General features: G+C 44.4%; 1 protein-coding gene across 2 annotated transcripts in view; it reads right to left on the bottom strand.

Moving 5' to 3' along the window:
• Positions 1-16,542: 16,542 nt before the first annotated feature.
• STK17B (serine/threonine kinase 17b) overlaps positions 16,543-17,304 on the bottom strand; it is a 58,607-nt gene continuing 57,845 nt past the window's right edge. For both annotated transcript variants that reach the window (XM_038749506.1, XM_038749507.1), the window contains exon 8: positions 16,543-17,043. In XM_038749506.1, the coding sequence (XP_038605434.1) occupies positions 16,728-17,043 (316 nt within the window). In that variant the 3' untranslated portion in view covers positions 16,543-16,727. The remainder of the gene's footprint in view (positions 17,044-17,304) is intronic.

Here is a 17,304-nt window from a genome sequence, read left to right on the forward strand (position 1 = left end):
CCAAGAAAATGAGCCTCCCCCTCTTCAAAGCCTTATTTTCAGCCCATCTCCTCCCAGAATCAATCAATCAATCAATCGTATTTATTAGGCACTTATTGTGTGCAGAGCACTGTACTAATCGCTTGGGAAGTACAAGTTGTCAACATCTAGAGATGGTCCCTACCCAATAGCGGGCTCACAGTCTAGAAGGGGGAGACAGACAACAAAACAAAACATATTAACAAAATAAAATAAATAGAATAAATATGATCCAACAAATGAATGAATCAATCCCTGCTCAAATCCCCCAGAAAACGACTCTCCCCCTCTTCAAAGCCTTATTTTCAGCCCATCTCCTCCCAGAATCAATCAGTCAATCAATCAATTGTATTTATTGAGCGCTTACTGTGTGCAGAGCACTATACTAAGCGCTTGGGAAGTCCACATTGGCAACATCTAGAAACGGTCCCTACCCAATAGCGGGCTCACAGTCTAGAAGGGGGAGACAGAGAACAATAGAAAACATATTAACAAAATAAAATAAATAGAATAAATATGATCAAACGAATGAATGAATGAATCCCGGCTCAAATCCCCCAGAAAATGACTCTCTCCCTCTTCAAAGCCTTATTTTCAGCCCATCTCCTCCCAGAATCAATCAATCAATCAATCATATTTATTAGGCACTTACTGTGTGCAGAGCACTGTACTAAGCACTTGGGAAGTACAAGTTGTCAACATATAGAGACAGTCCCTACCCAATAGTGGGCTCACAGTCTAGAAGGGGGAGATACAGAACAGTACAAATCATATTCACAAAATAAAATAAATAGAATAAATATGATCCAATGAATGAATGAATCGCTGCTCAAATCCCCCAGACAATGACTCTCCCCCTCTTCAAAGCCTTATTTTCAGCCCATCTCCTCCCAGAATCAATCAATCAATCAATCATATTTATTGAGCGCTGACTGTGTGCAGAGCACTGTATTAAGCGCTTGGGAAGTACAAGTTGTCAACATATAGAGACGGTCCCTACCCAATAGCGGGCTCACAGTCTAGAAGGGGGAGACAGAGAACAAAACAAAACATATTAACAAAATAAAATAAATAGAATAAATATTATCAAACGAATGAATTAATTAATCCCTGCTCTAATCTCCCAGACATTGACTCCCCCAAATTTAAAGTCGTATTTTTGGCCCACCTCTTCCCAGAAGCCTTCCCTGACTGCGCCCTCCTTTCCTCTTCTCCCGCTCCCTTCTGCGTCGCCCTGATTTACCCCCTTTAATCAACCCTCCTCCCATCCCCACACCGCTTATTTCCAAAGCTGTCATTTATTGATTTCTCTTCTATGGCAGAGAAGCAGCGTGGCTCAGTGGAAAGACCCCGGGCTTGGGAGTCAGAGGTCGTGGGTTCCAATTCCGGCTCCGCCACTTCATTCATTCAATTGTATTTATTGAGCGCTTACTGTGTGCAGAGCACTGGACTAAGTGCTTGGGAAGTACAAGGTGGTAACATCTAGAGATGTCCCTGCCCAACAGTGGGCTCACAGTCTAGAATGGGGAGATAGCCAACAAAACAACACATATTAACAAAATAAAATAAACAGAATAGTAAATATGTACAAGTTGGCAACATATAGAGACGGTCCCTACCCAACTGCGGGCTCACAGTCTAGAAGGGGGAGACAGAGAACAAAACAAAACATATTAACAAAATAAAATAAACAGAATAGTAAATATGTACAAGTTAGCAACATCTAGAGACAGTCCCTACCCAACAGCAGGCTCATAGCCTAGAAGGGGGAGACAGACATCAAAACAACATATATTAACAAAATAAAATAAATAGAATAGTAAATATGTGCAAGTTGGCAACATCTAGAGACGGTCCCTACCCAACAGTGGGCTCACAGTCTAGAAGGGGGAGACAGAGAACAAAACCAAACATATTCACAAAATAAAATAAATAGAATAGTAAATATATACAAGTTGGCAACATCTAGAGACGGTCCCTACCCAACAGCGGGCTCACAGTCTAGAAGGGGGAGACAGACAACAAAACAACACATATTAACACATCTTAACAAAATAAAATAAAGAGAATAGTAAATATGTACAAGTTGGCAACATATAGAGACGGTCCCTACCCAATAGCGGGCTCACAGTCTAGAAGGGGGAGACAGACAACAGAACAACACATATTAACACATATTAACAAAATAAAATAAGGAGAATAGTAAATATGTACAAGTTGGCAACATATAGAGACGGTCCCTACCCAACAGCGGGCTCACAGTCTAGAAGGGGGAGACAGACAACAAAACAACATATATTAACAAAATAAAATAAAGGGAATAGTAAATATGTACAAGTTGGCAACATATAGAGACGGTCCCTACCCAACAGCGGGCTCACAGTCTAGAAGGGGGAGACGGACAACAAAACAATACATATTAACACATATTAACAAAATAAAATAAAGAGAATAGTAAATATGTACAAGTTGGCAACATCTAGGGACAGTCCCTACCCAACAGCGGACTCACAGTCTAGAACGGGGAGACAGACAACAAAATAACACATATTAACAAAATAAAATAAATAGAATAGTAAATCTATACAAGTTGGCAACAGTCCCTACCCAACATCTGGCTCACAGTCTAGAAGGGGGAGACAAAGAACAAAACCAAACATATTAACAAAATAAAATAAATAGAATAGTAAATATGTACAAGTTGGCAACATATAGAGATGGTCCCTACCCAACAGCGGGCTCACAGTCTAGAAGGGGGAGACAGACAACAAAACAACACATATTAACACATATTAACAAAATAAAATAAAGAGAATAGTAAATATGTACAAGTTGGCAACATATAGAGACGGTCCCTACCCAACAGCGGGCTCACAGTCTAGAAGGGGGAGACAGACAACAAAACAACACATATTAACAAAATAAAATAAAGAGAGTAGTAAGCATATACAAGTTGGCAACATATAGAGACGGTCCCTACCCAGTAGCGGGCTCACAGTCTAGAAGGGGGAGACAAAGAACAAAACCAAACATATTAACAAAATAAAATAAATAGAATAGTAAATATGTACAAGTTGGCAACATATAGAGATGGTCCCTACCCAACAGCGGGCTCACAGTCTAGAACGGGGAGACAGACAACAAAACAACACATATTAACAAAATAAAATAAATAGAATAGTAAATCTATACAAGTTGGCAACATATAGAGACAGTCCCTACCCAACATCTGGCTCACAGTCTAGAAGGGGGAGACAAAGAACAAAACCAAACATATTAACAAAATAAAATAAATAGAATAGTAAATATGTACAAGTTGGCAACATATAGAGACGGTCCCTACTCAACAGCGGGCTCACAGTCTAGAAGGGGGAGACAGACAACAAAACAACACATACTAACACATATTAACAAAATAAAATAAAGAGAATAGTAAATATGTACAAGTTGGCAACATATAGAGACGGTCCCTACCCAATAGCGGGCTCACAGTCTAGAAGGGGGAGACAGACAACAAAACACATATTAACAAAATAAAATAAAGAGAATAGTAAATATGTACAAGTTGGCAACATCTAGAGACGGTCCCTACCCAACAGTGGGCTCACAGTCTAGAAGGGGGAGACAGACAACAAAACAACACATATTAACAAAATAAAATAAAGGGAATAGTAAATATGTACAAGTTGGCAACACAGTCTAGAAGGGGGAGACAGAGAACAAAACCAAACATATTAACAAAATAAAATAAATAGAATAGTAAATCTATACAAGTTGGCAACATATAGAGACAGTCCCTACCCAACAACGGGCTCACAGTCTAGAAGGGGGAGATAGACAACAAAACAACACATATTAACAAAATAAAATGAATAGAATAGTAAATATGTATAAGTTGGCAACACAGTCTAGAAGGGGGAGACAGAGAACAAAACCAAACATATTAACAAAATAAAATAAATAGAATAGTAAATATATACAAGTTGGCAACATATAGAGACAGTCCCTACCCAACAACGGGCTCACAGTTTGGAAGAGTCTAGAAGACACACTTGTCAGCTGTGTGACTTTGGGCAAGTCACTTCACTTCTCTGGGCCTCAGTGACCTCATCTGGAAAATGGGGATTAAGACTGGGAGCCCCATGTGGGACAACCTGATCACCTTGTATCCCCCCCCCAGCGCTTAGAACAGTGCTCGGCACATAGTAAGCGCTTAACAAATGCCATCATTATTATTATCATTCATGTCTGTCTTCCCCTCTAGACCGTAAGCCTGTTGTGGGCAGGGAATGTGTCTGTTTATTGTTATACTGTACTCTCCCAATAATGACAATAATAACGGTATTTGTTAAGTGCTTACTATGTGCCGAGCACTGTTCTAAGCACTGGGGTAGATACAAGAATAATAACAATAATAATAATGATGGCATTTATTAAGCGCTTACTGTGTGTGAAGCACTGTTCTTATATTGTTATATTGTTCTTATATTGTTCTTTGATACAAGACAATCAGGTGGTGCCACAATGGGCTCACAGTCTTCATCCCTACATCTTCAGCTTCTAATAATAATGATGGCATTTATTAAGCGCTTACTATGTGCAAAGCACTGTTCTAAGTTCTAGACCGTGAGCCCGTCGTCGGGTAGGGACCGTCTCTAGATGTCGCCGACTTGGACTTCCCAAGCGCTTAGTCCAGTGCTCATCACACAGTAAGCGCTCAATACATACAATTGAATGAACGAATCCCCATTTTAATACTAATACTAATAATGATGGCGCTTACTATGTGCAAAGCACTGTTCTGAGCGCCAGATGAGGGAACTGAGGCCCAGAGAAGTGAAATGACTTGCCCAAAGTCACACAGCAGACAAGTGGCAGAGCCGGCATTAGAACCCAGGACCTCTGACGCCCAAGCCCGGGCTCTTTCCTCTGAGTAATGATAGTATTTGTTAAGCGCTTACTATGTGCCAAGCACTGGTCTAAGCGCTGGGGGGGATATAAGGTGATCAGGTTGTCCCCCGTGGGGCTCACAGTCTTCATCCCCGTTTTCCAGATGAGGGAACTGAGGCCCAGAGAAGTGAAGTGACTTTCCCAAGGTCACACAGCAGACAAGGGGCAGAGCCGGGATGAGAACCCATGACCTCTGACTCTCAAGCCCGGGCTCTTGCCACTAAGCCACACTGCTTCTCGAGCGCTTAGTACAGTGCTCTGCACTCAGTAAGCACCCAAAATTGCCACTGATTGCTTCACTGTCTGACTTCTAGACTGTGAGCCCGTCGTTGGGTAGGGACCGTCTCTCTATGTTGCCAACTTGGACTTCCCAAGCGCTTAGTACAGTGCTGTGCACACAGTAAGCGCTCAATAAATACGATTGAATGAAGGAATAAATGAATGAATGAATCCTTTCCCATCTAAGAGAGCAAAGAAGGGAAAATTTTCTTTCCAAACCTTCACTCCCGGCCCATGGAGACTTTCAACCACTTCCCTACGGCCGGACTAATTCCCATCCGTCTTCCCAGGAAATCCTGATTTTTGAGCCCTTTAATTATGTCTGTGGCTTCTCCTTTGAACTTCCTCCAAGACTAAGAGCCTCATGGGCAATTACATTCCAGATTCCCATTTCGGCATTTTTGGGATTGGGCTTCGGGTTTTGCAACTTCAAAGGTTTCTTTCTCCTTCGTGGTCAGCCGGTCGGAGAAGCAGCGTGGCTCAGTGGAAAGAGCCCGGGCTTGGGCGTCAGAGGTCATGGGTTCTAATCCCGCCTGCGCCGCTTGTCAGCTGGGTGACTTTGGGGAAGTCACTTCACTTCTCTGGGCCTCAGTTCCCTCATCTGGAAAATGGGGATGAAGACTGGGAGCCCCCCGTGGGACAATCTGATCACCTTGCATCCCCCCAGCGCTTAGAACAGTGCTGGGTGACTTTGAGCAAGTCACTTCACTTCTCTGGGCCTCAGTTAACCTCATCCCCCTTCTAGACTATGAGCCCACTGTTGGGTAGGGACTGTCTCTATGTGTTGCCGACTTGTACTTCCCAAGCGCTTAGTACAGTGCTCTGCACACGGTAAGCGCTCAATAAATATGAGTGATTGATTGATTGATCTGTAAAATGGGGGTGAAGACCTTGAGCCCACCATGGGACAACCTGATCACCTTGTATCCCCCCCAGTGCTTAGAACAGTGCTTGGCACATAGTAAGAGCTTAACAAATACCATTATTATTATTATTATTACTAAGTGCTTGGGAAGTAAAAAACAGCAATAAAGAGAGACAACCCCTGCCCACAACGGGCTTACAGTCTACAGCGGGGGAGGCAGACATCCAAACAAGTAATCAGGCATCAATAGAAATAAATAGAATTATAGCTAGATCCATATATACGTAAGGGCTGTGGGGCAGACCCAGAATGGGCGCTCAGCACACAGTAAGCGCTCAATAAATATGATTGAATGAATGAATGAATGGGCAGACACATTTCCTACCCACATCCAGTCTAAAGGGGACCTGTGATGGACAGGGACTGTGTCCAACATGATGATCTAGCATGAGAAGCAGTGTGGCTCAGTGGAAGGAGCCCGGGCTTGGGGTCAGAGGTCATGGATTCTAATCCCAGCTCTGCCACTTGTCAGCTGGGTGACCTTGGGCAAGTCACTTCACTTCTCTGGGCCTCAGTTCCCTCATCTGCAAAATGGGGATGAAGACTGTGAGCCCCTTGTGGGACAACCTGATCACCTTGTAACCTCCACAGCACTTAGAACAGTGCTTTGCACATAGTAAGCGCTTAATAAATGTCATTATTATTATTATTATTATTATTATTGTTATTATTATTCTCTGGGCCTCAGTTCCCTCATCTGGAAAATGGGGATTAAGACCGTGAGCCCTCCGTGGGACAATCTCATCACCTTGTAACCTCCCCAGTGCTTAGAATAGTGCTTCGCACATAGTAAGCGCTTAATAAATGCCATCATCATCATCATCATTATTATTATTATATACACAGTTTCAGGTTGGATTTAGGTTTCTGTAAACCTCTTTAGGGTTGGGGGATTTTTATTACTTCATTCATTCATTCGATCGTATTTCTCTGTCTCCCCCTTCTAGACTGTGAGCCCGCTGTTGGGTAGGGACCGTCTCTAGATGTTGCCAACTTGGACTTCCCAAGCGCTTAGTCCAGTGCTCTGCACACAGTAAGCGCTCAATAAATACGATTGAATGAATGAATGAATTTAGCAAGCCCTGACTGTGTGCAGAGCACTGGACTAAGCGCTTGGGAGAGGACAGTAAAACAACAAGCAGACGTATTCCCTGGCCACATCATCATCAGCATCATCAATTGTATTTATTGAGCGCTTCCTGTGTGCAGAGCACTGTACTAAGCGCTTGGGAAGTCCAAGTTGGCAACATAGAGAGACAGTCCCTACCCAACAGAGGGCTCACAGTCTAGAGGGGGAGACGGACGGGAATAGAAATAAATAAAATGAGGGATGTGGACGGAAGCGGTGTGGGGCTGGGAAGGGGGATGGAGAAAGGGAGCGAGTCGGGGCGATGCGGAAGGGAGTGGGAGAAGAGGAAAGGAGGGAGCAGTCAGGGAAGGCCTCTGGGAGGAGATGGGCCTTCAATAATCGATCAATCAATCAATCAATCGTATTTATTGAGCGCTTACTGTGTGCAGAGCACTGGACTAAGCGCTTGGGAAGTCCAAGCTGGCAACATGTAGAAACGGTCCCTACCCAACAGCGGGATCACAGGCTAGAAGAGGGAATAAGGCTTTGAATGGGGGAAAAGTCATCATCTGTGGGATCTTACCTCCTTCCCTTCCCCACAGCACCTGTATATATGTATATATGTTTGTACATATTTATTACTCTATTTATTTATTTTACTTATACATATCTATTCTATTTATTTTATTTTGTTAGTATGTTTGGTTTTGTTCTCTGTCTCCCCCTTTTAGACTGGGAGCCCACTGTTGGGTAGGGACCGTCTCTATATGTTGCCAACTTGGACTTCCCAAGCGCTTAGTCCAGTGCTCTGCACACAGTAAGCGCTCAATAAATACGATTGATTGATTGATTGATTGATTGATTGATTTGAGGAGGGAGGGCATTCCAGGCCAGCGGCAGGACGTGGGCCAGGGGTCAGCGGTGAGATAGATAGTGATAATAATAATAATCGTGGCATATATTAAGTTCTTATTATGTGCAAAGCACTGTTCTAAGCACTGGGGAGGTTACAAGGTGATCAGGTTGTCCCACTGGGGGTTTACAGTCTTAATCCCCATTTTACAGATGAAGTCACTGAGGCCTGGAGAAGTGATGCGACTCGCCCAAAGTCACACAGCTAACAATTAGCGGTCGGAATTTGAACCCGTGACCTCTGGCTCCGAAGCCAGGGCTCTTTCCACTGAGCCACGCTGATTCTCTAGATTCATTTATTCATTCATACAACTTGTACTTCCCAAGCGCTTTGTACAGTGCTCTGCACACAGTAAGCGCTCAATAAATACGATTGAATGAATGGATTTGATTGATGAATTGACTGATTGATTGAATTCATTCAATCGTATTTATTGAGCGCTTACTGTGTACAGAGCACTGGACTAAGCGCTTGGGAAGTAGAAGTTGGCAACATATAGAGATGGTCCCTACCCAACAGCGGGCTCACAGTCTAGATGAAATCGAGGGACAGTGAGAAGGTTGGCATGCCAATTGCCAGCTGTGTTACTTTGGGCAAGTCACTTCACTTCTCTGGGCCTCAGTTCCCTCATCTGTCAAATGGGGATGAAGACTGTGAGCCCCCCATGGGACAACCTGATCACCTTGTAACCTCCCCAGTGCTTAGAACAGTGCTTGGCACATAGTAAGCGCTTAATAAATGCCATCATCATTATTATTAAATTGAGGGACAGTGAGAAGTTTGGCATGACTTATTAAAAGGACTTGAGAAAGTCTCCTTCCAACAGGAAATCACGAGGCTTCCAGTCTGCAGGGTATGATTACTCATTCCTTCCTCGGAATTTATTGAACCCCTCCCAGGGGCAGGGCCCTGTACTGAGCACCTACTCATTCATTCAATCATATTTATTGAGTGCTTACTGTGTGCAGAGCACTGTATCAACCGTTCGGAAAGTCCAAGTCCATCTCCTCCCAGCATCAATTAATCAATCAATCAATTGTATTTATTGAGCACTTACTGTGTGCAGAGCACTGTACTAAGCGCTTGGGAAGTCCACGTTGGCAACATCTAGAGACGGTCCCTACCCAACAGCGGGCTCACAGTCTAGAAGGGGGAGACAGACAATAAAACATATTAACCAAATAAAATAAATAGAATTAATATGTACTAGTAAAATAAATAGAGTTGGCAACATCTAGAGACGGTCCCTACCCAACAGCGGGCTCACAGTCTAGAAGGGGGAGACAGACGACAAAACATATTAACCAAATAAAATAAATAGAATAAATATGTACAAGTAAAATAAATAAATAGAGTTGGCAATATCTAGAGACGGTCCCTACCCAACAGCGGGCTCACAGTCTAGAAGGGGGAGACAGACGACAAAACATATTAACAAAATAAAATAAATAGAATAAATATGTACAAGTAAAATAAATAAATAGAGTTGGCAATATCTAGAGACGGTCCCTACCCAACAGCGGGCTCACAGTCTAGAAGGGGGAGACAGATGACAAAACATATTAACAAAATAAAATAAATAGAATAAATATGTACAAGTAAAATAAATAAATAGAGTTGGCAATATCTAGAGACGGTCCCTACCCAACAGCGGGCTCACAGTCTAGAAGGGGGAGACAGACGACAAAACATATTAACAAAATAAAATAAATAGAATAAATACGTACAAGTAAAATAAATAAATAGAGTTGGCAACATCTAGAGATGGTCCCTACCCAACAGCGGGCTTACAGTGTAGAAGGGGGAGACAGACGACAAAACAAAACAGATTAACAAAATAAAATGAATAGAATGAATATGTACAAGTAAAATAAATAAATAGAGTTGGCAACATCTAGAGACGGTCCCTACCCAACAGCGGGCTCACAGTCTAGAAGGGGGAGACAGACGACAAAACATATTAACAAAATAAAATAAATAGAATAAATATGTACAAGTAAAATAAATAGAGTGTGACTTTTAGACTGTGAGCCCACTGTTGGGTAGGGACTGTCTCTATATGTTGCCAACTTGTACTTCCCAAGCACTTAGTACAGTGCTCTGCACACAGTAGGCACTCAATAAATATGATTGATTGATTGATTGATTGACAGACGACAAAACAAAACCTATTAACAAAATAAAATAAATATAATAAATATGTACAAGTAAAATAAATAAATAGAGTAATAAATCTGTACATACATCTATACAGACTGAGCCCGTTGTTGGGTAGGGACCGTCTCTATATGTTGCCGATTCGTAATAATAATAATAATAATGATAATAATAATAATAGTAATAATGGAATTTATTAAGCACTTTCTATGTGCAAAGCACTGTTCTAAGCGGCATTTCCCCTTTCTTGACTGATCCCGTTGTTGGGTAGGGACCGTATCTATATGCTGCCGATTTGTAATAATGATAATAATAATAATAATAATTCATTCATTCAATCATATTTATTGAGCGCTTACTGTGTGCAGAGCACTGTACTAAGCGCTTGGGAAGTAATAATAATAATAATGGAATTTATTAAGCACTTACTATGTGCAAAGCACTGTTCTAAGCACCCGGGAGGCTACGAGGTGATCAGGTTGTCCCACAGGGGGTTGACAATTGTAATCCCCATCTCACAGATAAGGTAACTGAGGCACAGAGGAGTGAAGTGACTTACCCAAAGTCACCCAGCTGACAATTGGCGGAGTCGGGATTTGAACCCATGACCACTGACTCCAAAGCATGGGCTCTTTCCACTGAGCCACACTGCTTCTCGATTTGTACTCCCTAATAATAATAATAATAATGATGGCATTTATTAAGCGCTTACTATGTGCAAAGCACTGTTCTAAGCACCCTGGTGGCTACAAGGTGATCAGGTTGTCCCACAGGGGGTTCACGATTTTAATCCCCATTTTAGAGATAAGGTAACTGAGGCCCAGAGAAGTGAAGTGACTGGCCCGAAGTCACACAGCTGACAATTGGCGGAGCCGGCATTTGAACCCATAACCTCTGACTCCAAAGCCCGGGCTCTTTCCACTGAGCCACGCTGCTTCCCTAAGCGCTTAGTACAGTGCTCTGCACAGAGTAAGCGCTCAATAAAGACGATCGAAGGGACGAATGAAGGAATTAGCGACTACTTTTGAAATAAAGACAGACTGCGGATATAAAAAGACATTCTTTAATTTAAGCCAGAAAGTTCTCATTGCCCAGGATGAATTTCTGTCGCAATATTCCTAATTCCTTTATCAATCCTCAGAAACGGAAGTGGTTCCAATGTTCTCCAACATATCAGAACATATATGCCCGTGAAGAGATTTGGATATAATCATCATCAATAAATACGATTGATGATGATTATATCCAAATACTTACGGAAGAGGCATAAGACACACTTTCAGATAGTTGTAGCACTCGACCCAGATATTAATCCCAAATTCTGAGATGCAAAATGACAATTTTGATACAGTTCAAAAACAAAAAAAAAAAACAAGTCAGGTTTAGAACCACTTCAAAATATCAATGGAACAAATACAAATTGCAGTTCGACCCAGATATTAATCCCAAAGTCTGAGATGCAAAATGATAATTTTGATACAGTTCAAAAACAAAAACAAAAAAACACTCAGGTTTAGAACCACTTCAAAATATCAATGGAACAAATACAAATTGCAGTTCGACCCAGATATTAATCCCAAAGTCTGAGGTGCAAAATGACAATTTTGATACAGTTCAAAAACAAAAAAAAAAAAAACAAGTCAGGTTTAGAACCACTTCAAAATATCAATGGAACAAATACAAATTGCAGTTCGACCCAGATATTAATCCCAAAGTCTGAGATGCAAAATTACAATTTTGATACAGTTCAAAAACAACAACAACAAAAAACCACTCAGGTTTAGAACCACTTCAAAACATCAATGGAACAAATACAAATTGCAGTTCCATAGCAAATGGCAGTTCAGTATCAATTTAATTAATTATTATTATAGCTCCATATAAAATTACCGTTCACTATCAAATGAAGTGGTAAGAAATGTAAACAATTATAAAATTCCACAGGAGGAGGGTGGACAATTGTTCCTTAAGGAATCCTTTATTACATTGTTTCTTTCAAGTGCTGCTGCATTATATTGCTTTTACCCTTTGGATTTTACAGCGGAAAAAAAAAAAGACGACCGCGTACGGTTAAGAGAATTCCAATTCACCGTCTTAAAATATCCTCAATTCCAATTCACCGTCTTAAAATATCCTCAGCCCTGTTTTTTCCGCTGTCGTTCTAAAAGAAAAAAAAAGTCGGCCTACTGGAACAATCGAAAACCAACGATTAAATATATTTAGTGCACATTTTGGCCATTTCTTTCTGCAGAAGGAAAAGCTCGATTCTCAAGGCAAAACTACCTATCCCGTTCCTTCCTTCCCCAATACGGACTGTTTCTCCTCTTGGGAAAATGGAAAAATAAATACTTCCCCAGCTTTCCCGGGGGAAGAAGTTCTATTTTGGGGAATTTCCCAGAGGAGGCCACCGTCGGGCCTCGGAGCGAGGGCTGAATAGTCGGCCTCTCTCGCCTTTGGCTATCGGAGGGCAAGTGGCAAAGCGTGCTGGGAGGGAGTAGACTGGACGCAATCAATCAATCAATCATATTTATTGAGCGCTTACTGTGTGCAGAGCACTGTACTAAGCGCTTGGGAAGTACAAGTTGGCAACATCTAGAGACAGTCCCTACCCAACAGTGGGCTCGACTCCTCTCTCTTCTCATCCTGGGATGACCGTCGTCGTCGTTGGGAAAGCATGGTACCCAGCCTGTGCCCTGGGGGAAATGCTTAGATTCCTGATCACCTTGTAGCCTCCCAGCGCTTAGAACAGTGCTTTGCACATAGTAAGCGCTTAATAAATGCCATCATTTTTTAGACTGTGAGCCCACTGTTTTTTAGACTGTGAGCCCACTGTTGGGTAGGGACTGTCTCTATATGTTGCCAACTTGTACTTCCCAAGCGCTTAGTCCAGTGCTCTGCACACAGTAAGCGCTCAATAAATACAACTGATTGATTGATTGATTGATTGACCAGCCTGGCTCCGTGTTCTCCAGAGAAAACTCCTTTCGCCGGGTCGCTGGCCAATAAAATTTCCGACTCTAGCTTCCTGGGCACGTATTTTTCTCCCAGAAACAGGATCTGCTCTCGGCGGATCAATCAATCAATCGTATTTATTGAGCGCTTACTGTGTGCAGAGCACTGTACTGAGCGCTTGGGAAGGACAAGTTGGCAACATATAGAGACAGTCCCTATTCAACAGTGGGCTCACAGTCTGCCAGGCGGATGATTTCTTTGGCATCGTTGAGCCATTCAATAATGGAAAAACAAAAAAAAACACCCTCCATTTTTGACCGTGGATTCCTATTGAACTCTCTGAAGCGTTTAGTACACTTACCCCTGTGTACAGTTAGTACTCAATAAACACGATTGATCGACTGAAATTTCTCCCGCAAATCAGGTGTTGCTTTAAACAGACGTGATTGCCTCGCGATTGGCTACTAACACCTAGTAAATCAATCAATCAATCAGTCGTATTTATTGAGCGCTTACTATGTGCAGAGCACTGTACTAAGCGCTTGGGAAGTACAAATTGGCAACATATAGAGACAGTTCCTACCCAACATTGGGCTCACAGTCTAAAAGGAAACTCTAGTTTACTTGAGTCTAGTAAACTCAATCTGGGGCCTCGAAAAGGTATTTGAATCACGCATCTTTTCTGTGGCTTACTTAAAGGACAGTACCTTCCCTTTTCTGAATTTTAATAACATGTTATTGCCATGATTTTGATAGAATTCATCTTTCCCCTCGCAGCAGAAGGTGGAAATCAGATGCCGACTGATCTGAAACGTCTACAGAGTGGACAGAAATCGGATGATGATGATGACGATGACGGCATTTATTAAGCGCTTACTATGTGCCACTGGGGAGGTTGCCAGGTGATCAGGTTGTCCCACGGGGGCTCGCAGTCTTAATCCTCATTTTCCAGATGAGGGAACTGAGGCACAGAAGGGACTGATAATTGGCGGAGCCGGGATTTGAACCCCTGACTTCTGCCTCCAAAGCCCCGGCTCTTTCCACTGAGCCACGCTGCTGCTGACCCACCCCACGACGGTCCTAAACCGTTTCGATTTTCAAGGCAGAGAAAACCCCCCCAGGGGGGAAATGTCGATGATATTTACTTTCAGGTTCCATTTCCGAATTTCCTTCAATCAATCAATCAATCAATCGTATTTATTGAGCGCTTACTGTGTGCAGGACACTGTATTAAGCGCTTGGGAAGTACAAGTTGGCAACATATAGAGAGGGTCCCTATCCAACAGTGGGCTCACAGTCTAAAAAATGATGGCATTTCTTAAGCGCTTACTATGTGCAAAGCACTGTTCTAAGCGCTGGGAGGCTCCGAGGTGATCAGGTTGTCCCACGGGGGGCTCACAATCTTAACCCCCATTTTACGGATGAGGGAACTGAGGCCCAGAGAAGTGAAGTGACTTGCCCAAAGTCACCCAGCGGACAAGCAGTGTGGCTCAGTGGAAAGAGCGCGGGCTTGGGAGGCGGAGGTCATGGGTTCGAATCCCACCTCCCCCACCTGTCTGCTGTGTGACCTTGGGCAAGTCACTTCACTTCTCTGTGCCTCAGTTCCCTCATCTGGAAATTGGGGATTAAGACTGCGAGCCCCACATGGGACAACTTCATCTCCTTGTGTTCCCCCCCACGCTTAGAACAGTGCTTTGCACATGGTAAGCGCTTAACAAATACCAACATTATTATTATTATTATGTGGCGGAGCCGGGATTTGAACCCATGACCTCTGACTCCAAAGTCCGTACACTTTCCACTGAGCCACGCTGCTTAAAAGAAGCGATTGGATTTGGACTCTCCCCCACTATCTGTGATTCCACCACTTTCACCCAGAAGCAACGCGACCCAGAGGAAAGAGCCCAGGCCCAGAGGTCAGAAGACCTGAGTTCAAATCCTGGCTCCGCCAACTGCTTGCTGTGTGACCCTGGGCAAGTCGCTCTGCTTCTCTGTGCCTCAATCCCTTCGTCTTTAAAATGGGGATTAAAACCTCCATCCTCGAAGGACTGTGAGCCCCGTGTGGGACGGGGACTGTGTCCAACCTGATTATCTTGTACTTCCCAAGCGCTCAGTACAGTGCTCTGCACACTGTAAGCGCTCAATAAATACAATTGATTGATTGATTGATTTAAGGTGAAGGAAATCCGGAAATGGAACCTGAAAGTAAATATCGTAAGTGCTCAATAAATACGATTGATTGATTGATTGATTGATCTTGTATCTAGTCCTTCGCTTAGAGCGGTGTTTGACACAGGGTAAGCGCTTAGCAAATACCATTAAAAAATACCCCAAAAAAGAACAGTTTTCCAGAGTTGGGAGCTGAAGAGTAAAACCCACAGAAGGGAGAAAACACGCAAGGATGGCTACGTTTGGATTTTTTTTTTTGGTGAAAGGAAATGGTGATAAGAAAGCCAGGGGCATCCAACAGATAGCGTGGACTGTCGCTGTAGAGTATGGGAGCACACGGAGACTCTGGGCTTCCGGGGAACTGAATTCCTCTCGGGAAAATATTTACACACCCTTAGCGGTTCCTTCTTCCCTGAGGAAAATCCCAAACCGCTTCCCAGTCGGACACGAGCCCGAAGGCGCCTCAGAGGATGGAGTCAAAAGCCAAAAAAGAGCAACTCCGGACCGTGGCGGGAGTTTTATCAAATTCCACCTTCCCCCGGGGAGAGTCCAAGGGTGGCAACTCCAGGACACTTCATCATCATCAATCGTATTTATTGAGCGCTTACTGTGTGCAGAGCACTGTACTAAGCGCTTGGGAAGTGCAAGTTGGCAACATATAGAGACACTTGGCACTTGAGGTGGCACAGGGGAGGTTTACGGGCCGGAGGGGAACCGGAAGCGCAAATACCATCCGGGAAAGAGTCGTGAGGAAAAGACAAATCCGGAGAGGGAAGACATCTTGAGGGGCGTCCTCAGCGCTTCCTCCTCAGGGCCGGGGGCGTCTTCAACATCCGTTGCCCGCTCCCCGGGCTTCTAGATTGGGTTGTTGGCACTGAGGGACTGGCGGCTCTCGGGCCTCCCGGCCCAAACGGAACCGGTCCCGTTTCCAAGCGGTGCCCGAAGGCTTCGGGCCCGCCGTAATGGCCGGACGGACCGACGGACGCCCTCGTTGACCCCGAATCCCACCACCGGCGGGCCGGAGAGGCCCTCCCGTTGGAAAATTGGCGACGGGATGGACCTCCCGTCCCGCCCCGCTAAAGATGCCGGGAGCAGACGACTGGGGTTAGAGGGCGGCCCGATGCCAGGCGCCGACGGGCTTTATTTGGTTCGCTCCGACTGCCCACCCCAGAATTCCTTCAGCCTCCTGGACGTGAGGAGAGGACGGAGGCGGGAAGGCCGAGGGGATCCCGGGGGTCCACGTGGAAGGCCCGTCCCCTCGACGGTCTCCCGGCCGCCGGCTCGAGCAGCAAGGCCTAACAGATCATATCGGACACCAGTTCCGGGGGGGAGCGCAACGCGGCGGCCGCGTCGAAGCGGAAACGCTTGGGCATCTTCGTCTTCCTCCCTTCCGGAATGTTCTCCTTGTCTTCCCGGGCTCCGCAGGGGTTGGCACAGGTGGGCTTGGTGGGTTTGTCCTCGGGGCACTTGGCCGGAGGGTCCTGGGCCTGAGGAGCGGAGGACGACGACGACGAGGAGGAGGAGGAGGCGTCCGCGGGATGAGCCGAGGGAGCGGAGGCCCGCTGCTGGAGCCACGGGTGCGAGAGGCACGAGCTCGCCGTCGGCCTTTCCCTTTGGGAGACACGAGGAGGGCGCGGGGACGGGAGAGAAGAAGGCGGAAGAGCTCCTTGAGAACCACCGGACTCAAGAGGAACAGCCTGGCTTTGTGAAAATTCATTCAATCGCCTGTATCATTCGTTCATTCAATCGCATTTATCATCATCATCAGTCGTATTTATTGAGCGCTTACTGTGTGCCGAGCACTGGACTAAGCGCTTGGGAAGTCCAAGTTGGCAACATCTAGAGACGGTCCCTACCCAGCAGCGGGCTCAC

Source organism: Tachyglossus aculeatus, chromosome 7 (assembly GCF_015852505.1).
Source record: "Tachyglossus aculeatus isolate mTacAcu1 chromosome 7, mTacAcu1.pri, whole genome shotgun sequence".
Taxonomy (NCBI): Eukaryota; Metazoa; Chordata; class Mammalia; order Monotremata; family Tachyglossidae; genus Tachyglossus; species Tachyglossus aculeatus.